The sequence below is a fragment of the Drosophila innubila genome (assembly GCF_004354385.1).
Source record: "Drosophila innubila isolate TH190305 chromosome 3L unlocalized genomic scaffold, UK_Dinn_1.0 0_D_3L, whole genome shotgun sequence".
Classification (NCBI taxonomy): domain Eukaryota; kingdom Metazoa; phylum Arthropoda; class Insecta; order Diptera; family Drosophilidae; genus Drosophila; species Drosophila innubila.
The window spans coordinates 13,700,888-13,723,767 of record NW_022995376.1 but is presented as its reverse complement, the minus strand read 5'-3'; the positions used below and the strand labels follow the sequence as shown (position 1 = coordinate 13,723,767).

At 32.9% G+C, this 22,880-nt stretch overlaps 3 protein-coding genes across 13 annotated transcripts in view; 1 reads left to right on the top strand and 2 right to left on the bottom strand.

Moving 5' to 3' along the window:
• Positions 1-353: 353 nt before the first annotated feature.
• Positions 354-5,729, top strand: LOC117788330. Of its 3 annotated transcripts, none has more exons than XM_034627067.1 (7): positions 354-561; positions 690-914; positions 984-1,355; positions 1,421-1,760; positions 2,635-3,604; positions 3,677-4,377; positions 4,551-5,729. In XM_034627067.1, exons 2-7 carry the CDS (start codon positions 691-693, stop codon positions 5,205-5,207), a joined length of 3,264 nt encoding a protein of 1,087 aa, XP_034482958.1. In that variant the 5' UTR covers positions 354-561; position 690; the 3' UTR covers positions 5,208-5,729. The 3 variants fall into 3 exon arrangements, with proteins under 3 accessions (XP_034482958.1, XP_034482961.1, XP_034482960.1); XM_034627070.1 differs by having other exon boundaries at positions 4,509-4,694; XM_034627069.1 differs by lacking the exon at positions 354-561 and having other exon boundaries at positions 622-914.
• Positions 5,725-7,690, bottom strand: LOC117788331 (coiled-coil domain-containing protein 63). Its single transcript, XM_034627071.1, has 4 exons — positions 7,176-7,690; positions 6,265-6,773; positions 6,039-6,213; positions 5,725-5,972 (listed from the first exon to the last, which is right to left on the bottom strand). The coding sequence occupies exons 1-4, from the start codon at positions 7,688-7,690 to the stop codon at positions 5,756-5,758; spliced, it is 1,416 nt and encodes a 471-aa protein (XP_034482962.1). The 3' UTR covers positions 5,725-5,755.
• Positions 7,691-16,738: 9,048 nt separating this feature from the next.
• The window catches only part of LOC117789091 (CUGBP Elav-like family member 4), a 155,593-nt gene continuing 149,451 nt past the window's right edge, over positions 16,739-22,880 (bottom strand). For 6 of the 9 annotated variants that reach the window (XM_034628123.1, XM_034628129.1, XM_034628122.1 and 3 more), the window contains 7 exons: positions 21,500-21,643; positions 21,159-21,432; positions 20,941-21,039; positions 19,524-19,601; positions 17,788-17,964; positions 17,084-17,712; positions 16,739-16,857 (listed from right to left, as the gene is read on the bottom strand). In XM_034628123.1, the coding sequence (XP_034484014.1) occupies positions 17,585-17,712; positions 17,788-17,964; positions 19,524-19,601; positions 20,941-21,039; positions 21,159-21,432; positions 21,500-21,643 (900 nt within the window). In that variant the 3' untranslated portion in view covers positions 16,739-16,857; positions 17,084-17,584. The remainder of the gene's footprint in view (positions 16,858-17,083; positions 17,713-17,787; positions 17,965-19,523; positions 19,602-20,940; positions 21,040-21,158; positions 21,433-21,499; positions 21,644-22,880) is intronic. The other 3 variants (XM_034628125.1, XM_034628128.1, XM_034628124.1) reach the window with 1 other exon arrangement.

Sequence of the window (22,880 nt, the reverse complement as noted above, 5' to 3'; positions counted from 1 at the left end):
AAAAATTAAGTACAAAAATTAAAAACAACCAAGTTCGGAAATGTACTTGTTTTCTTAAGTACAAAAAATCAAACCAGATCGGGCAATTTTGCAGGGTGGCAGCCCTTGCACCGGTTGGCAATCTTTCACACCAGTGCTGACAACTTTTTAGGGCTGTTTCTGTCTGGAGAGCATCTAAATTTGTTATTGTGAGCAGATTTGCACAGTTTAACCAAAAATATTAATAGCAAAACATTGCTGAATATATATTTAAAATAGCTAGATTTTTAGCTAGTAGCAAATTTGAAATTTTTCTAGCCAACGAATTCTGAAAATAGCCAGAAATAGCTATATAATAGCTAAGTTGGCAACAGTGGTAGTCAACACATTCGCGCAGCTCAAAGCCAAAAAGCAAAAATACGAAAATTGTATTGCACAAAATAAACAAATAATGTAATTATATGTGCAAAACACAACAAAAACATTGTGCATTTGTTGTTGGCCAGTGTGCAGCTGGTAAATGTGAGGTGTGAGCGTGCATTGCGAGCGCGCCGCTTCTGCATTACAGTTATCGTTTTGTGGGTACGTGCATGCATGTGTGTGTGTGTGTGTGTGCGAGTGTGTGTGTATAGGGCTAAGCATGCTAACGGGACTTTCACTTAACAAAATGCCAAAATATCTTTATTTACGACATTTAAATTGCGTTGCAGAATGATGAGCAGCACAGCACGAAATAACTGCATAAATGTTGATGAAACTGTCGCTGCCGCTGCCGGCGGCGCAGCGACAACAACAACAGTGGCGACGACGGCGGCAGCGATGCCGGAATTTGTGCAACTAAATGAGACGCGTCGTTATATTTATAGAGTGATTGCCGCCATTCACGACGAGAGCTTCAACAAGCTTATGAATGGTCTGCTCAGACAATTCGAGTGGTAAGTGAATATGATCTAAATATGAATCCTTATCTCTAATAAAGCGTATCTCTTCCTCAATCCTCACAGTGCCATACGCGAGGAATTCGAGAACGCACAAAACTCTCCGCTCTTGTGCCGCAAATTGGCGCGGAATATTATCGCCCTGACGGATCAGATTTACACTGTGCAACAACGCCACAGCAGCAACGTGGACAACTCGGTGGTTTATCGTCAGCGCATTTGCTTCATTGTTGCCATTTATATTGCCTGTGAACTGTGTGCCGCTCAAGATCGGGTCGAAAATCATCGGTGTATCCTGGAGCGCATTAGCAGCACACTCGGCTTGTATGTGGAGGATGCGGATGTTGGATGCGGTGCACACAAGGAATACACACTGCTGACGCTAGTCGCAATACCCAAGGTCTTTGGCCAGGCAAACATTATCTCAGTATTGTACAGGTGACCCTCAAATTCTTTAACATTTCTCTCTCTATATAATATTAATGTGTGCCTACTTATTTCAGCCGCCTCTTTCCACAATGGTCCATGCCGTCGAGTTTCTTTACTCAGATCGAGCTGCCCGATAAAATATACATCGAATATATTATCATATTTTATTGCTGGCAACGCCTGGAACGCGATGAGGCAACAAGACAGCGGATTATTGAATTTGCAGCGAAATTTATGCGACCGTCATCCACACTTCCTTTCAACTCTGTCTACATTAATCATCTGCCCGACTATGGTGCATCCAGAACGGCCACACGTTGCATTCTGGAGCATCTGAATGTGCAACAGGCTTGCACAGGATTACGTGCGGCAAGCAGGATTGACAATCGATCACAGGCGCAGTCAAATGATTTGGTGAGTTCCTGTTTATTTTCCAACTTTTCACTCTACGTGATGTCGCTCTTTAAAACATAGTTATAGAAATTGTTTGAGTTACTGAAAATATAAGTGAAAGGGTATACTGTATTCGTTGGAATGTATGTAACAGGGAGAAGGAGTCTCCTCTGACAATATCAAACATATTTATTTTTTTATTATTGATGCAAGCGCCTAAAAGTATGTAATGGGTATCCTATAGTCGGGGTCACGACCAAAGACTTTCCCTTTTCACTTTTTTATTGTTACCAAATCTATAGAGAATTATTGTAAAGAAAGTTTTCTTAACAAACTCGAGTATACAATCTTTCTTCCTAATCTGTCAGTCAAATGCTTATCATCTAAATCTTATCGTAGGTCAGAAATTCAAGTAGTTTGATAATTGAATTATTTACTACATGCTCTCAGATATTCTATCTAAAAATAAAAGGTTTTAATTTATTGCTCTGCGATAAGGAATAAATTTTTATTTATATAATCAGAAACGGATGGTTTTCTCCACCCTTTTACTTGCACCAATTTTAACCTTTTGAGAAAACTTTATTTAAAAGTGCTCGACGACGATATAAACTTGTCTAGTCCCTAAGGTATCATAACTAGCTCCCGTTACTAAATTGAACTTAGAAACTAGTCTATAACTATGTGAATCCGTCATGATGTTTTAGTAAAAGGTCTGATTTTGGGCTTGCGGATCGCGCAGATGCCTTCACCGGCGCAGTTAGTCGCGTTATAGGTGAGGGTTGGCGCGTTTCAGCAGTCCATAAAATGACTACAATCTTAGCTGATTATGAATTAAAACAATTTAAATCTGAAATGTGGCTGAACTTTATTAATACATTCTATTTCTCCCAAGATATTCGACTCTGACGAGGAGAAAGAAGCTGCGGAATCAGGTTTGGTATTGGCCAGCACAATGGCTGCTGCAGCGATAACATTGCCGATAACACCGCTGCCGCCACCAGCTCCGGATCCGCCCGACTTTTTGAAAGTGCTGTGCGAGAATGCAATTCTCTTGGAGCCTGTAAGGCGCGTGACGGCCTTGTACCGTGGCATTGATAGCACGCGCGAAGTCGTTGATATCTGTGAGTCGGACGATGACGAGGAAATGTTCTCGCTCCATTTTAGTGTGCCCGCCAATGTCGACGGCAATGCCTCGAGCTCTAACGAAGCCTCGGCGACTGTTGAAGATGATTATGTGCCCATAACCCGTATCTTTCCTAGCAACTTACGGACGTATCAACGTGCCACAAGCAGCGCAACCAACGTAGCTGCCCCGGCCACCAACAGCACAGAGACCTACACGATGCCTCGTATAGTCAACAGCTACAGCTGTCGTCGTGACAGTCTGCATCTTGTGTCCACAACACAGACGCCACCGCACCTTGTCGATCAATGTGTTCAAACGGCAGATCAGAAGGAGGATCAACATCAACAACAACATCAACGTTTGAGCTTTGACGACGATGCCATATCCACCTGCAGGTTCTACTCTGATGACCTCAACATGAAAGCCACCGATCTGATCTCAGCGGGCTCAAGCAGCAATAGAGACAAGACGATCAAGTCAATTGGAAACAATCACCACTGCCAGCAGCCATCTAGTCGTAATAGCAACAGCAGCGAGGCGTCGATGATTAAGAAGCAGGTCACCTTCAGTGCAGAGCATTTGAGTGCCTCGAGAAGTGCCCAGTTGAGAAAATCCCACAGATCTATTAAGCCATCAATAAAACCTTACAGAGATTTGTATAATACAACGCCTATACCGCTGACACCAACCTCATCGATGGATCACGTTGAAACTCTTAAGTGGTTGGGACGTAAAGGTACACACAATTATTGTCAATTACCGTCAATCTATTTTCAAGATTTTAACTTGAGCATTTGTTTTTTTATAGAACATTTACAAGCGGGACAGCGTATGTTTAGCAAACTGGAAGACAAGAAGTACTGTGATAAAAGGACTACCCAATCGTTGTCGTCGGGCGGTTGTCGCAAGCGACTGGCTCCAACTAAAAGACCTTGTATCACACCGACAACACAGCTTACGCCCACGACAAGTAATGCTTCAAGTGGCACACCAACCCCACAACCAAGAAGTCTTCAGTCGCGTGCTCAACAACGTTCACTGCCCACACCTCCTGCATCAACTCACAGTTCGAGTGGTACAATACTTCATGGAAAACCTGTCTGCAGCCTGGATATTGATATTAATCGATTGCAAGCTGAATCAAGCAGCTATAAATTTAATCGTCGCAAGTTTACTGATACTTCCAAGGAGCACGTTCGTTTCTGTAATAAAATCCTTGAGCTGCAACGCATTAAAATGAAAGAAAAGAGAAAGACACAGCCAAAGCCAAGTCATAGAAATGTTGAGATTCAAAATCGACAAAAGATCAAGAGATTAATCACATTAAATGCAAAGCTACGACAACACATTGATAAGCTAGAGAGCGACATGACAATCATTACAAATTATGCTATGGAGGAACAGACAAAGGCGGCGATCTTACCAAAATTTGATCCGGTTGTGAGACTGAAACGTATTCACGTTAAAGAACTGATAATACCGCACAGATATGTTGACGAGAACACTGTGGTAAGTGCGACAACCCGAGATTATTCTGATCACTTTCAACTGACCAAATGCAAAATGAACGATATAGTACATGAATGATTAAATATGTTCATTTACTCATCTTAATGACCCGTTCATTCGAACTTTTTCAGAACGAAACAACACATCTCTATTCATGAGCATTCCATTTACAGGAACAGCCAAGCTTGAGTCAACCAGCGAAAGGTTTTTGGAAAGGGGGGCGGCGTCGGAAGGGTCATCGATGGACACGATTAAAAAAATCGTGTAAGAGGAAGTTGGAAGCAGCAGCAGCTCCCTTTTCTGACAATCTCGCCGATCTTAGCCAACCTGAACCAGAACAATCTATTTCCTCCTCTGATACGTTGAAAGTAGAACCGTCCGCATCAGCAACAACTGCTTCTGTACCTCCTGCTAGTCCTGCCATAACTTCTGCTTCTGCTTCAGGATCTGAAAATGCTTTAACTACTGACCACTCTCAAGCAGCTGATACTGCCCAGTCTTCAGTGTCAACTACATCGTCTGTTCTTGCCTATGTTCCTGCTGCTTTTTTTTCGGATCCTAGTCAAACCGAACAAGATAATGGTATTGCTGCTTATGTGACGCTTTCCGTCAATGGTGAATGCTGCGTTGAGCAAGATGCGGTTGTTAAGCAAATAACTCAATTGCCGACGTCCAGTCCAGAGACCGAGCAAAGCAGTGCCATGGTTGCACATGAGATTGAACTGGCCACCAGTAATGTTCCTGTATATTTGCTCAATGGCGAAAGTCGTGATGTGACGACGCCCGTACCAGTAGCTTTGGCTAACGAAGAATTTGCTCCCGAACCGTAAGATAAGAAACTGATAGAATGTGGAATTTAAATGTAAACTATATAAATACAAATGCATGTATCTCTTTATTTTTTGTTGATATTTTAATGAAGCCTCTTATAAATAATAATGTAATATATCATAAAATAATTTCATGTGTAAGCAATTGTTGAACTTTAATATTAATTTCTCTTATTTATGCATAGTAATTGCGAAACCTAAAACTTTCTTATTGTATACAAAGTAAATTATAAGAGTACTCGTATTTTAAGCAATTGTTGGACTGTATTATTATTTTCTCATATTTGTGCATAGTATTTGCCGAAACTTAAAGTTCTTTATTGTATATATGATACATACACAATATTTATTTATCGTTACAAATATATTATGGAAGTTGCAATTCAATATAATTTTGATACCCTGAAAACCCAATGCAATAGTATTTAAGAGTAGAATATGAAATTAGCCACAATTATACAGATAAAATACGTGCATTATAATCTAAGTGAAATGAATAAAAACATATTTTTTTCTGATGAATTCGTATGCCATGTAATTTCTTAAATTTAATGTTTTATTTTAGCTGACTCGCGTATATTAAATTTGGGAACACGATCTTTTCTGGCCAATATCCTGTTGGAGTTGTCCTCAATGTTAATCGTGCTAATTATTAGATTCACGCGACGTTCAATGACTCCAATGAATAACTTCACATTGTGCACAGTCAGGAAGGTCTTGGAGCTGAGGACATTCAGTATTGGTGCATCATCACAGGCCAATAATCTGGGAATGATTAAAATCTTAAGAGTTGGAACTCTTTGTATATAATCAGATTTACAAAAAACTTACTTGAATATGTCTTCAATTCCCTTGAGTAGCTGCTGTAATCGATTGCTGAGATTCTTTTTCTTCTCGCTGGTCTCCTTGGCCAGTTGTTCAATGCGCGCCTTCTCATCATTTAAATAATCCAAAGCTTCTGTTTTAAGTTTGAGTTCCTTTTCTGTTTGCTCCGATTTTTGACGCTCTTAAAAGGCAACTTATTGTAATAAATAATTCAAATTCTCTTTTTACATACCAATTTCATCAGTTAATTCCTGTGTTGTATCATTAAGTACCTCAACCTCGTGACTTAGCTCGTTTACATAGTTAAAAAGTGCAAAGTTTTCGTCTTCTTGGCGCTTGAACTGTGCCACCAATCGTTCAGTGTCATCCTCGCCATATAATTGTTTTATCCTTTCGATAATCTCCTTATATTCAAAGATCTGTCGCTCATAGTTTTCCTTTTGATTCTGTTTCTTGTCTAGCTCACGTTGTTCCAACTCAGGATTCATTCGCTTTTGTCCCTTAATATCAAAGAACTTTTGCAACTTCGCATCGTGCTCCAATCGACGCTGCATTTCTCGCATTTCCTGTATATGCATAACCTTATCATTCTCATTTCGATCCTTCAGTACTGAGAGTTTTGTACACAGCTCCTGACGTTGATCAAACGCCAGTGTTGATTGATCAATCAAATCCATTATAAGCTTTTTCCCGTCATTGAATTGGGTAACCATTGACTGCCACATATCATTAAAGTTGGCGCTTTGTTAAAGATTAAGTAAAATTAAACATGATTTATTAGAAATCGATCGTTATGTGGGCAAAGACACAAATTCCATGGTGAGTTTAATTAAAAAACATTTTGGTCAAGACTCTCTAGAAATCGCAGGGCTGTGACTATTAAAAAGAAAGACCGCTAAATGAAGTAAAAGTCCAGTGACAAAAGCATATTCAAGCCTCATTATTTCTGATATCATATTTTGTGCCGATGGATATTTAAAGTAATATATGAAATATTCTAAATATGCGCATAAACGTCCAGCTTCTTTGAACAGCTAAAAGGCTTGTATTGTAGAATCTAAATCAATATCATTAAATCATGCTTCTAATTAATATCCCAACTCTTATATGTATCCCAAGCTGCTAGCAATATCTGTATCTTACCGATCTTGAAGCATATGATTAATGGCATCCCGCATTTTGCTATTCTCAGTGAGAACATCGCTACATTTTTTGTTAACCACATCGAGTCGGTTTTCCAATTTGACCACGCTCTTTTGAACCTTACAAATGGTGTCTTTGTAGCAATTGTCGGGCACCTCGTTGCGACGTAAAGCGTCGATTTCCTTTTCCATTTTCCTAATGTGACCTTCTAGCTCCCACAGATTAGTTCGTTCGCCCTGTAACACCCTTTGCAATTCGGTTTGTTGCTTTTGCAAGGTTCCCAGATGTCTCTCCTTATTGGTGTTTTTGCGTGCATGAGTGCCGCCTTCCAAGGTCCTGATTTCGTCCTTCAGTTTCTCATGCTCCAACTGCAGGACGTTGATCATGTGATTTTGTTTTTTGAGTCGCTTCGCCTTCTCTTCGAGGAGTCCACGTAGATCCAGCTGGAGGGAACGATGCTGACGCTGCAAACGCTGCAGCTCTGCAGTTGCCAATTGGTCAAGTTGGTCGGACATCTTAAGTAAAACTGCTTACTTTTCTTCTTGTTAACAGTAAATAACACTGTTGCTAGAGCGAATACCGTTACTTGGCAACGGTTTTGCAGCGTTGCCAGATGCGATGAATGCTAAAACTGAAATTTAGAGCCATCTCAAATAAAACAAACTTTATTTTTTTGTTGATATTTTTATGGTAAAAGTTTATTATTTGTAACTTTATTTTTTAGTTTGTTCTTCGACTTTTGTTTTTAATTTCCTGTTTAAATGTCTATAAAGTATATATAATATATATTTTTTCTGCATTTTTGTAATTTTACCACTTTGGTTTTTCATATTTTTTTTTCTTATTTGTTTTTTTTTTGTATTAAACTTGCCAGTTTTTTTCCTGTTTATTTAATTTTTCTGCCACTTATTACATTTGCATAAGTTGTATAATAATTATTTTTTAATAATAATTTAATTGTTGTCATTATAACTTGGTTTACTTTTCTCTTATTCTTTTCCATTTTCGTTCAATTTTCTGCTCCTCTTTTATCATATTATTCTCCATATGTCGCCCATATACGACGCCCAGCTTGGCAAACGAAACAAAATTTACATGTTCGCCTTTTGAAAACCGGCTAAATTTAGCCTAAACGCTTCTTGATATTTATATTATATTAAATATATATGTGTATATATATATTTCTTTATATTATTGTTAGGTTTGTTAGCTTATACCGCGCATCTTGGCCTAACTGCTGTCGCTTCTCGTTCATTACTAAATAAATTATAGAAATAAATAAACAAGTTGAGAAAAGGCGCAAATAATATTTATATTCACTAGTATATATGTATAAGTATGCATGTAAGTAGTTGTTTCTCTGGCTCTAATCATTTAATCATTGTTATTGTTATTGTTTTTTGTATTTTGTATTTGTAGTTGTTGTGTATATACTTATAAATATGTTTAGGTTTATTTATGTATGTTCTTGTATGGCATATAAATAAGGTGTAAACTAGATTTTTTAATGCATTTTCACGCCTTTTAAATATTAAAATATTTTTTGCATAGTTTCGTGTTATTTGCTTTTTTTTCTCAATATTAATTAATAGTTCCTTTGTTAGCTTTAAACGTGTGACTTCAAAAATCTTTCGCAGTGTTGAGCGAAAAATTAAATTGAGTTTATATATATATATATGTATGTATATATATATATATATATATATATTTATAGATATATTTTTAATGTTTTTCGGTGTTTACTTTCATCCTTTTGTTTTCATGAACGAATGCACAAATTTTACACACTTCGCCATTGATTTGTTATTATTTATTAAATGTATTTAATATACACATATGTATAGTATATTTATATAGTTAATATAAAGACCTTTTCTTTGCTATTTTAAATTATTTTATTCAATGTCTGCTTTCTTATGTATCTGCTCTATGTATTTGCATTTCCATTGCCAACTACATTGTCTATTAGTTTACTTCTGCGTTTTATATGTACGTGTATGCATGTGTATAATGTATAAATATAAATTTTTGTAATATAAGTATTTACTAGTGTGTATTTACTTGTGCATGAGTGCATGCTTAATGTGTTATAATAATCTGTCTGACTGTCAATGATAATAAGTTCAAGTATCTGATTGGATTGTGATTCTGATACTATTAGGATACCTGGTGCATTTCGATGTAAACTAAAGAAATTTTATTATCAAAATTATTAAAATGACGAACATGCGTTCAATGAATGAAAACTTTTCAATCGTGCTGAGAAAGATAATAAGAATTTCTTGTGCTTTAAAAATACATATTTGAAAATCTTGCACTGATTAAAAAATATTTTAAACTTTGATTTAAATGTTTAGAAATAGATTTTTACTTTCATTACTAATTTTATTAATTTTTGTTGTGTTTTTATTTGTTTGTTATCTTTTATGATTTTGAAACCATTTTACATTTAATATTTAATTTTGCTGTGTTGATTATAATGTTTTGTTTCTTTCTTAAAGTGTTGCTTGAAAATCTTTTAAAACAATGCATGGAGTATTTAATGTTTTCCATAAAATTTTTTTATAAAAGGAATGAACTTCTGAACTTCTGAAATAACTTCACTGGCTTTAAATTTATGCTACAAATTCTATGTGCAATTTTTTTTTCTTATGTTTATATGGCGTTAGGCATCTTTTTGCTGCTAAATTTCTTATTGTTTTCTTTAAAGGTGCTCTTCATAAATCTGAAATAATAGTTAATCTGTTGTTTTTTTTAATATCAATTGATTGTAAATTTTTATGTGTGAATGTGTGTGTAAGTAGGGCTAACTGCTATGCAAATTAGATTTAAAGGCAAATAGTCTGAGAATTGTAAGATAACCTCGTTACATTTGCTACCTTGATAGATCCTACAATACTCTGAGCAATTCTTCCGCTTTGTAACTTGATTTGTAGAATTTTCGATCAAACTCATATTTCTCAGTTTGTGTGTGTTTTTGGTATGTTTGTGTAAGTGTGTTAGTGCATAATGCTAAGTACGGACGGATTTCTAAACATAAAGTAATAAGTGTGTGTACTAGAAGAAGCTGTGTTGTATTTGGGATCTAATCATTGAACGCAACAGGAAAAACACTCAAAAGTTGACGTGTATCAATGGGTATTTAAGATCGAGAGTGTATTTTATATAAGTACTAGACTAGCATCTATTTTTAAATAATTAATAATTTGTATTTATTAAACCCTCTTAGATAAGTAGCATAGGGCTTTGTGTTTACCTATTTACAATATAAATTCGCTTTGATCTTTTGTTTTTTACACATAGCCTCCCCTCAAACTGAATTATTTAGCAACTGTGCATTTGTATCAGTATCTAATATTTGGCTAAGTTTTAAAAGATAACATTTTTATCTACAAAAAATAACTTGGGCCTTTTCTTCTATACTTTCCTTTTCTCTCGTTTTGTTAAATTTCATTTCAATAAATTCATCAGAATTTTATCGCATATCATTTGCATAGTTGCAAATTTTGTTTACAATGCTTCTTGAACTTAGCTCGCTAATAAATCTTTGCATTATTTTTATGTTAATAATAATAATTGTCATAATAATAGTATAATATATAATTCATCGCCTATATAAATATGACTAGATTTTCATTTCGATTAATATATATTTGTTGTTTAAAAATTTTTTATTCCATAATTTTTTTTAAATGCACTTTCTGAGCTTTCTTACAAGCGCCGCCAATTATTGTTGCTGTTTGTTGTTGTTGTTCTGATCCTTAATACTTATGTATATATATATATATATAAATATTTATATACATAAATATATATATGTATACTTTCTTAGGACTGCACTTCTATCCCAAATATGCCCATTTGCTGCTCTAAAGAACTATTCAAGCCGATTCTAGTTTAATGCAAAGCTTTCAAGAAGTTTCAAGCTACAAAATTTAAAATAAAATATTTAGTGCAAAAGCTTAAGGAAAATAGTTGAACCAAAAACAATATGTAATATACATGTACATATGCATAATAAGTATATTGAAATTATTATTTTTTATTTTATATGATTACTATTATTATATTTAATATTATTAGTATTATTATTAATTGCATGTTTTACCCTGTATCCTATAAGTTATTCGTGTTTAGATTAAAATAAAACCAAATGCTATCAAGGCAAAATGTTCTAGGCCTACCAAAAAAGATATGCACCCCTCCCTCAATTTGTAGGGCCATTATGTCCCCTTCTAATTGGGCCCATTTAACTGTGTTTGTGTATCTAAATGTGTTGTTGTTTTTTTTTTTTTGGTTGTTGGTTGTAAGTTGATAGTGGTTAGTTGTTGTGTATAAAAAACTAGTGTATGAAATTTAGTAGTCCATGGTTATGGTGGGGTCATTTAATGTGCCTTGCTCTAGTTCTATCGTTAATTTTTTTTTAGTTATCATCGTTTATCATACTGTAATTTTGTTAAGTATAACTTTTTGAGATTAATACCTGCAGAAAAGTGTATCTAAATATATTTTTGATTATTAAGTTCTAAACTTGGACTCATGTGTTTTTTGGTTGTTGTTGGTTTGTTTGGTTTGTTGTTTGTATTAGTGTTGTAAGCTTCATTCACTACTCTGGCTAGCCGTGCCAATAACTAGCATCGAGTAATTAACTAATTAATTAATAAGTTGGTTAGTTGATTTTTAGTTATCGTCTATAAATTATATATACATTCTATAAGAATGTCCTCTTAATAAAAATACTTTATTTATAGGACTAAGTTTATGTATCATAGCGCAGCCACTATGAGTAAGTATTCATGTAAATCTTATGATTTAAGTTTAAGGAACGATCATCGATAAGAGACTTCATTTTCTTTTAGTAAATATACAATGCTTAATCTTAAATTTGCTTTTTTGTCCTTTTCACTTTCGTAAATTTTAAACTGCAAAAATTTAACTGAAAGCAAAACAAATCTAAAATATGCATAATGAAATATGAAAATTATCAGTTAAGAATGAAATAATTATTTTGCAACTTCAATTTTATAGTTTCTGTTCTACAACTAACATTTTGGAGGGGTGTCCTATAGATCTCTAAATTGTGAATCCTTTGCATTGGAAAACAATAGTTATAAAGTTCTACAATATACGCGTTGTATATATTTTGATATGATGTGCTTTGTATTTGCTTGTTTATTTATGTGTAAAAACGCGCTGAAGGTCTTTATAAAAATGAAAATCGTTTGGGAAATTGAGCACTAAACTGTATTTTGGCAAAATTTGCAAATGCAAGTGCCAATTTGAAATCTTCTTGTGGTTTGCTATTTGCTAGCATTTCATCGAATTGGGGCGAAACCTGGCGAATCTTTACATAGGTTGTGCCTAGCATAATGGTTTTCTTTTTTTTTTAGTTCCAATTATTATGCTTTATGCTCAAGGTACAATTGTTTTTATTTTTAATAATTTCAATTCGACATATGTTTTTTTTTTTTTGTTTATTTAACATTTTGCATCACATTTCATTTCGAATTTAAATTAACCGCTCAATGTTAGCATTAATTATTATTTAATTTTTTTTTATTGATTATTAATTATGTAACTTGTATGCATTAATTTTGATTTGGCTTTTTGGTTTCTTGTTATCACCGCATTAGAAAATTAAAAGTTTAATTTTTTATTAAATGTTTTTTGTTCTGTTACTAAGCAAAACGAAATTAACGAAATCCAAAACAAAATAAAAGTAATTAATTTGATTTTTGATCCATAATTTTTTTTAACGTTCAAGTCACAGCCCTTTTGTATTTTTTGTTTTGTTTTTAATTTATTAATGAGAACAACCAAAAATTATTTAGACATGGGAAATTATGGAGTATAATGCGCCAAATTATGAGTCCGTAGGTCTGTAGGTCCGATCCGTTACTCAAAGCTTTGCCAATTCATAAGCCACATCCTCACACTTGAAATATAATTAAATAATTAAAATAAAACAAGTTTTTTTGTTGTATTTTGTATTTGTCAATTTGTTGATCGCTTTTATTTCATCATCGGTTTATTTTTATTGTTGTTACGCATTAGAAATAATAATATGTATTGATAATTTAGTATATATGTGTATTTTGTTTTAAATTTTTTTGGAATATATAATTTGCATAATTTTGCCAAAATCAGTTTTTTGCACTAAATTTTTATTTTGGTTTTGTATTTTATTTAAATGTTGTGTATATATAGTCTAAAACGTTTTGTATAATAGCATAGAATAATAATGATAATAATAATAATTTGTTTTCATATATTTAGTTTAAATACTTGTTCGTATTTTTAATACAAAAAATCATAATTAGTAATAATAATAATAATAATAATAATAATTTATTATTATCTCAATAGTTTGACTTTATTTAAAGTTTTTTTTATGCAATAATTAACTTGAATTTGACTAGATCGATTCATACAGGATCGTAAATACATATAGTGAGAGTATGTGTAATTATGGGTGTCCATGTGTCTAGGTGTGGGAGTGTATTGCTCTAGTAAAAATCTAGATTAGCATTTAGAAGCTGTCAAAATTGGGGCATTGTAGTTATTCGACTTGTTCAACTACGGAATAATCACTAAAATCAATTGATAATTTTGCATATATATATATATATATATGTTTTCGTATGTAAATGTATGTTTATGTTTAATGTATAAAGTTAAATGTAAGTATTTTGTGTATATAATGCATTTGGTTGCTGTGTTCATTCCATGCATTTTGTATGGGGGGCTTCGTTTATTCTATTTACAAGATATTAGCTAAACACTTTGTAAATAAAAATTAATTAAAGTAAATAGAAATTAATTTTTGTAGTTATATATTCGAGAGTACGTTAGCTTTAAGCTAGGCCACATAGCGTTATAAGTAAATACTTGTTCTATAGGATAGTTCAATCTAATCTGATTCTATTGGCCAAACTGCAATGTATTTAATACTGTCCTATAACTTTCTGGATAACTGGCAATGTTTTTTATTAGGTTTTTCAATTTTTTATTGGTTTATTCTTCTTTCATGTGGTGACATTTGATTTGAAACTAGGGTTGTGACAACTCAAAAATAAGTTAAGTATTTGCACAAAAGTATATATTGCACTGGTAACAAAACTAACTTTAACTTTGATAACAATTTGTTTAATCCTTAAATATTCTTATATATTTTATATTATATATATATATATATATGTATATATATATTTATATATATTTACTTTTTAATTTTATATATATACTAATTATTATTTAATAATTAATTGTGTTTATCATTAGTATCAAATATGTGTCGCAAGTTCTGCTTCAAACCCACAAACTAGGCGCTAAACATAATTTTCCTTCTTGTTTTCTCTATACATACTCTAAATAATTGTTACATTTGAATATTTTTCTTCCATCTTCTCTTATGTTCATTTTTGGCATATTTAGCTGTAGATTTGACAATCTTTCACTTCATTTTGTACAGATATATGTATATATATTCTTTTTTTAAAATATTTTTCTTTTCTCTTTAAAGACAAAGTCAAATTGTTTAATGATTTGAATCAACCGATTGCAGTTGAATAAATTGTTGGATTACGGCTTTCATTTTTTGTTCGTTAAATATTTTCATTATGTGACATTTTAAGTTAGATTTGCTTGCTGTGTATCAGTGTGTGTGTTAGTATGAGTTTGTGTTAAATAAAAGGCAAAAGAGCTGAAATATATATATATAAAAATTTCAGTGTTGAATTTTCTAGTTTTGCTAAAAATTGTTTTACCTTTTTATAAAAAATGCTAATTTAGTTAATATATGCATATGTTATCAATAATAATAATAGTTTATGCATATGCATTTAATGTTATTTGTTAATACTTTCATAATTTTGTTGATCTTTATGTTAATGTTGTTGCTATTCGCATTTAGTTTGGTTAGTTAGGACTAGGGCGCGCTATGGTCAACTTTATCATTGTTTTAATAGATAGTTTCATATTTGGTTTTTATCGGGGTGTATTGGAGGAGCTCGTGAAAATAAGTGGCCAAAATGTTCAGTTGTCTGTCATATATTTATATATTATATATATATATATGTATATATACTTTCATAGCAAAATTTTCATTTGTAGCTTATACCTTTGCTCATATATGTATATATATAATATACATATACCATATATGTGTATGTATATTTGTAAGTACCTGTATTTGTTTTTGTTGCAAGCAGCTAAGTTTAAGTGTTAAGTTTGTTGTTTGATTTTTTAAAAAATGTTTTAATGCTATAAAATCGTTTACGATTTTTATTTGTTCATTAGATTAAACTCAAAACAAGAACGTGCTTTTTCTTAACTGAAAATATTTTGTTTTAGAAATTTGTATTTGTTTTTTAGGGCAACAAAATGACAGCATTTAATTTGCCCTTTATTTTCCGATGTTTCCGGTTTATAGTTAGCTTATTTCCCTCAATATTTAGTTTTAACAAATTCAATATTATATTAATTTTTTCATTTAAATGTTGTAAAAAATGATATTTTTTCTTGTTTCTTGCAGGCTACGCAAAAACCTTGTGTGGTTCTTTAATTTTGACTTAAGTATACTTCTCGAAGCATATCGCATATTAATTTGCTTGCTGCTTTCACCTAGTGCTAAATTTACTTTTTATAATTTCCTTAAAATTAATTAAATTCGAATTTTTGTGTTAATTTATATACTTTATTTATATATATATATATTTATGTATATATAATCCTTTGCCATTTTGCTTATTTCTAAATGCTAAAAAGTTGCAGAGCTACATATCATCATCGACTTCGTCATCATCATAATTCTACTCTCCATCAATAACTATTTTCCACCTGCAAACTAATATGCATAATTTTTGTTGTCATTTAATCCAATTAACAGATTCAGATTTGATAGTTTTCTATTAATTTTTCATCTTTCTCCCTTGTGTTGTGTATTTTATTTTTTAGTTTTAACTTTATTTTTTCTAGCAGCGTGTGATTTATTCTCTCTTTTTCTATTTATTTATTTATATTTCAGTTTAATTTTAATAAATTCCCGTGACCAATTTTTAATATTGTATAAAAAATGGTTACTGCTTTTTTTTTGGTTTTTGTTTTTAATTTTTAATTATTATTCCATTTTTTTAGTTTTTATTGAAAACCCAGATAATTTTGGTCTCTTACCAGTCAGTTTTTGTCTCAAGTTTGTGTATGTATGTAGGTGTATGTAGCTGTATGTGTGTGCACTTGTTGTTTTTTGCTCTTTTGTTTCTAACAAAACTATCAATATCATTGTTTGTTGCTTGCTCTATAAATATATATACGCCTATATATATATATATATAATCGTTATTTTGGCAAAATTTTTTTTTGTGTTTCTTAATTTTTTTTCTTTTCTATTATTTAAGTACTGTTCTCAGCTGCCTGTATATATACATATATACTATATATTTAGTTGCATGTATGTTCTTGCTTTGTATATATATATATATATATATATATATATATATATATATATATATATATATATATACTATATCTATTTAAATTTCAGCTCTAAAGTATTTTTTTTTGGTTTTTTTTTAATACATTTTTTGTTTACCATTTTTTAGTGTTTTTTGTTCATCCATAAATATGGATATGTGTATAATTTTAATGCTGGGACTTAGTTTCGCTTTCCATTGCTGAAGTTCATCTGAAATTTATAATATATTATTGTAACTTCTGCTGATCAAAGATCAAAGATCGAAGGCAAACAGTCAAATATAATGCTCAAAACGCTGATGTGAATTTTGAAGACTAATGAAAATAGGTATAAAATGTTTCTGTTTAACAACAACTTATGGCATTACATTTGATTTGATACTGATTCAATATTTGCTGTTAAATTAATCCTTAATTTTTGTAATGTTTGACCTCACCCTTTAAAAAGTTGATTCATGATGGTTCTTTTGTTGTTGCTGCTAAACTTTTCGCTTTTGTTGTTGCCACAAGAACAGTTTTTCGACCAGCTCAACTTTGGAATAGTTATTATTTTCATTCGTGTACGAATTATTGTTGTCGCTTCTGATGTTGAAGTTAATGTTGTTGCTGTTGTTGTGGTTGTTGTTGCCGCTGCTTATGTTGTTAGTGTTGTTATTATTGCTGATGCTGTTGTTACTATTGCTATTGGCGCTATAGCGATAACAATAGGTACCGCTGCGCCAACTGGCAAAAGTGTAGGGTATTGAATTAGAATTTGTGTTACGATCGTTGGTTAATTGTGGCCTAAATCTGTTGCAAAGATTAGTTGTAGTTGTTGTTGCTGCTGTCGGTTCGCCTCTTGTTGCTACTGAAGCTGTAGTTGTTGTCGCATTATGTTGTAATTGTTGTTGTTGTTGTTGTTGTTGTTGATGTAAGTTACGCTTGAGGAACTCCGATTGTTAATAAGGTCGACTGGCATCCTTTGGCCGCTTCAATTGAACTTTCAGTCTTTTCATGCCAATCTGGAAGCCATTCATGGCCTGAATGGCCGCTTGAGCGCTGGTGGGGTTATCAAATGAAACAAAACCTATAAAATGAACAATAACAGGTGTTAGCAAATGACATCAAAGTATTAAATACAATAGTTATATGTTTGGTTTACCGAAACATTTGCTCTGATTGGTAGCACGATCGATGAAGACCTTGGAGCTGATCACATTGCCAAATGGCAGGAACATTTGCATTAACTCTGCATCACCAAACTCTTGCGGCAAATGATAGATGAATAGATTGCAGCCCTCCGGACCAGATATAGAGCATCCTGGGAACATCAGAAAATCTTAAAAGAAGACATTACAAGAAAAGAAACAAAGTAGAGAAAATAAATTAAACGATGAGCTAAATCATAAGTTAGAACTTTATGAGTTTGTCTGCAGTTTTTTGGATGGATTTTTCTTTTTCGTATTATTTTCTGAGATTATATATGTTTATTTTTTTTTTTTTTTTTTTTAAATTTGTGTCTCGTGTTTTGTGGCTGATTTTGTAGACGATTTAACTAAAACTAATTCGTTGCATAAGTCTGAAAAACGAAAAAATAAAATGAGAATAGGCAATAGAAAAAAAAACGTAAACAATAACAAAAAAACTAACAGTAACAAATGCACTTGCATAGTCTAAAAGATATGTAGATATACTCGTATTCTAGATTGCTTAATGAGCTACCAGTTCTAAAATTATATCAATAAGTACTTAAGGTATAAGCTTAGGGTAGAAATTCGTATTGAATTCATATTGATATTAAGATTGTTCTTTTCTTTGTTCAGCAGCCCCATTTTGATATTGAGTAACTTAATCGTATGATATGAGTTCAGCATAAGCCGAGTTTCATGTTTCATGTTCAATGTGTTTCATGCAGGGTAATTACTAATTTTAATTAATTAATTGAAAACACAATTAACAATTTTACTACGCGCAACAGATATTTAAAAAAAGAAAAACACGTTAAAAACATGTTAGGATTAGGGTTAGATACAAGTACATATACACAGATAAAGATAGAGATAGCTAGAGAGATATAGACACAGACACATAGGTACATGTATATAGCTGACTATAATATAAAAATGTATATATAGACATTATATATATACGCCTTATTAAAGGAGTGCTTGTATCTTGTCTCATCAACGTTTCAAACAATTTGAGAAGTAAATAGAACTGAGTCAATGAATGAAAGAGAAAACAATAAATAAAACAGGCGAAACAAAGTAACATAAAATTTTATGATTTTCCATGTGCTGGACCCCCCATAACCCCATCCCGTAACACCAACCGTCCAAATATCTTGAATATACGCCGACGGTTTTTATGTGATTTTAAGCAGTTTATATGCAACTTTTACGATCTCACATAAAATGCCTTTAAATGCAGCCATTAAAAACGATTTACGCCTTTGCTTTTTGCAACCCCTTGTTTTTTACATTCTTGCAAAGGGAAGGTAAAAAGTGCGTCAAAAGATAAGAAAGAGTTACAAATAAAAAGTATACAAGTAATTAATTTTTATGGCCTTTTAGTTTAAATACTTTCTCCAAAATTAAAAAATAAACAAAATTAAATAACCGAAATTTCTAGATCGACTCATGAATTGTCTTTGTTGGTGTATGTGAGAATAATATATATAGATATGCATGTGTGTTTTTTTTATGTGTAAGTGTTGTTAAAAAATTCTATTACAAAAAACCCGGAGATTTGTATGAGTTTTTTGTGTTGCCATTCATATCCAAAAATCAAATACAATATTCAGTTACAGAACTAACAAAGAGAGAGACAGATAAAGAGAGAGACAGAGTGGAAACGGAACTAAAAAGAAAAACTGAAAAACAATAATGAAAAGCTTACCTTCACGCTGAGTGGGTGCAACCGCCGCTAGGGGAGGTGGTAAAGCTTGTGGAAACTGTCCATAGACGGCGGGAAAGGCTGCGTTATATATAAATAATTTTTGTTTTTTTGTTTTTACACAAATTCCGAAACATTTATAAAGACAACACAACAATTAAGTATACGTATATAATTCTTATTAAGTTTAGTTAAACTATTTGTAAGTATAATAAAAACAAGAAGAAAATATTGATTCATATATAAAGAAATAAAAAATGTAGACATAGAATTTTATTAATTTTTACTTCCAAATAAGAGTATAAAAATACAATTATATAACGCGGTTAACCAGTCAAAGGGGCAACTGGTTTTCCTCAATAAATCAAACATTATGAAAGTCATTAGGAATGTTTTTAAACTTTCATATGATATATAAGAAAAACAATTTAATTTAATGCCTATAAAAGGGAAAAATTGCAATCAAGTGAAATGGGAAAGTATAATTAGGAGAATTACCAGTCGGAGGAGCAACTGGGTTTTTTGAATAAATCAAACACTAAGAAAGATATTTGTAACGTTTTAAACCTTTCAGAAATCATATTAATTATATTTTTCCTTAATAGATATTTGTACCAATTTTATATTTTACTTTTGCAAAGAAATGTTAAAAGTTTAACATTGAACAACATATTTGAAAATACGATGTTCCTTAAAAATCAAACATAAAATTAGAACAAACAATAACAAAACAAATTGTAACTGAAAATCCATCGAAAGAAGTAAAGAATTGTTTCAAACTGTGGCAGTAGTTCTTATGTGTCTTCTCCTTTCAAGAGAAGCGTTTTAAACAGTCAGTGTTGAATTGGATTACTGCAAAATTTTTGAAACAAATTCTCTAATCCTTTTAAAAACAAAAGAAATATTTTTGTATATATATGTAGAAGTTAGAGTTATATATAACACTTTACTAACAATATATATTTATGGCATGACACAACATTTATTAATTATTTTAATAAAAACAATTATGAATGATTGAGCGGTTTATTCTGTTGTTATTGTTTTTTCCTTTACATATATATTTGCCTGCCACATAGCGGAAATATGCTTATGACGATGAAAATAACAGATCTGGTTACTAATTATAATGAGAGACTCTATGACATGTCAATGAATGAAACAACATGTAAGTGAGAGATAGAGATATAGATTGAGAGATAGAGGGGACGGTGTATGGTATGTTCGCCTAATGATGACGTATTAATTTCGCAATTTATGTGAATTTTAAAATGATAAATTTAGTGCCTGGGGAACTTGTACTCTAACATTTTGTTTAATTTCTTGTTCTTTTGGAGGGAGCACATTTATAATAAATAGTTTTCTTTATCTATTTCATAAGGTATACGGAACCTAGACTAGTCTGAGCTTGGAAACTTACCAACTCCTGGAAATGGTGGCAAACCAGGGAAGGCATGTTGCAGTGCAGCAGCATCGCCATTTGGCAAACCTTGTGGTGGTATGGTCAGATGCAGCGGATCTGGTTTGAATACAAGAACATTTGGTTAGGTTAATTATATATATTTTTAATCAGAATATATTTTAATATAATTTTAATAAAATGAAAATCATTATATTTATTGGGGATGGGATACTCACGTGGGAATGCCGTTTGTGGAATGCCATTCGTGAAGACACCATCCGCAACTGAAGCGGCAGCAGCGGCTGCTGCGGCGCCACCTGGTTGACCATTGGGCGTATTGGCGCCCATGTTGAAGTTGGGCATCGTCGGCGATGGCAGAGACGGCGGCTGTCCGGTGCCATTTAGGCCATGAGGTATTTGAGTTGCCAATGCGGCCATTGGATTCATGTAGGCAGCTGCCGAGCCAGGTGCTGTGGCCGCGGCGGCCATCAGAGCCGCTTGCTGTTGTTGCTGTTGTTGATGAATATACATATATATATATATAATGCCAAAGAGGAAAAGGGGAATAGCTGCTTACCTGTGCGTAGGCGCCGTATGGTCCAAATTGATTAAAGACAAAAGGATTCAATAGGTTCATATGACCGGCCATTTGCTGCATGCGTCTTATTTGTCGCTCCTTCTCCGTGTCGGCGTATTTGACAACCAGGCTGGAGGATGCACCCTGCAAGACAAAAGCCAAATAAAGGGGAAAATACTTAAGTGAGTGAGTGGCATTGCATATTTATAGGCGGCTTTTCCGTTTCCGAGCCGAGCTGAGGAGAATCGAACAGAGAGGCAAAGCCTCAGTGTGCACGGAAATCCTATTACAGGCCATTATTTTGTACCTTGTCATTTGACGACATCTTTTGTCTTTTTACCTGAGTGTGTGCCAGAGTTGTCACCCCCCTGGCATGCTGTGCTTTTGTTATAAGAGGCAGTCTTGCTTATTATTATCATATTATATTATATTTTCAATGCTTTTGTTATAAAACAACAACAAAATGGCAAAAATATGCTCGTAAATAACAAAATAATTGGCAACGCACTTCAATTTGCATTTCCATTGAAATCGGCTTACAAGCTGTGTGCTTGCTCTATAATAGAACAAAGTTGCCCCCACCCTCATTATACCATCTACTCCATCTACTCTCAAACGTAATGTTATCTATTGTCGACTGTCATTGATTTTGAAACATTGGGGATATTGCAACAAAGACATCGCCTAGGCCTCTGTCACCTTCCCACTGCTGTCGCCTTGCTTGCTTTGATGTCAATTAATTAGCATAATAATGGCCGCTTCACATTTCGCACTTCCTCTACACTTCCCCCCCGCCTACTCAGCAGCCAGTTCATGACAATTGAAGCGACGACAACATTTCATGTGCCTGGGCATTTTGTTTTGTTATAATTAAGACGTTTTGCAGATGAGTTGGCTGTTTTTGTAATAGGAAACCATTGCTGAATGGAAATCGGAATGGCTGGCAGTAGCATGGGAGCTTTTATGATTTTGCAAATCATTAATCAAAGTAACAATGATATTATGTTGCATAATTTTAGGAGCACACTTTCTGTCTGCCTTTGTGTGTAAGTGTGTGTGAGCTTCTTGTTAATGAGACTATAGCCAAAACAGGTGCTCCATGTACATAGTTATTCGCCTTGCACACAATTTTAATTAATGAAATATGAAACTCAAGCTTATGCAAAAGGTCATGAAACGAAGTGAAGCCAAGCAACCCCCGAGCAGCGGAGGGGAGACACGGCTCCGAGCAATATGAAACTATATAAGTATTCCCCCATCTCAGAGTGATGCCCAGAATATAGGTGAGCATCCCTAACCTGGCTGTGTAATGAGTTTTAATGAGCTACCACCAAACATTCGACTATGAACAACGTTATTGCATCATGCGAAAATGTTTATG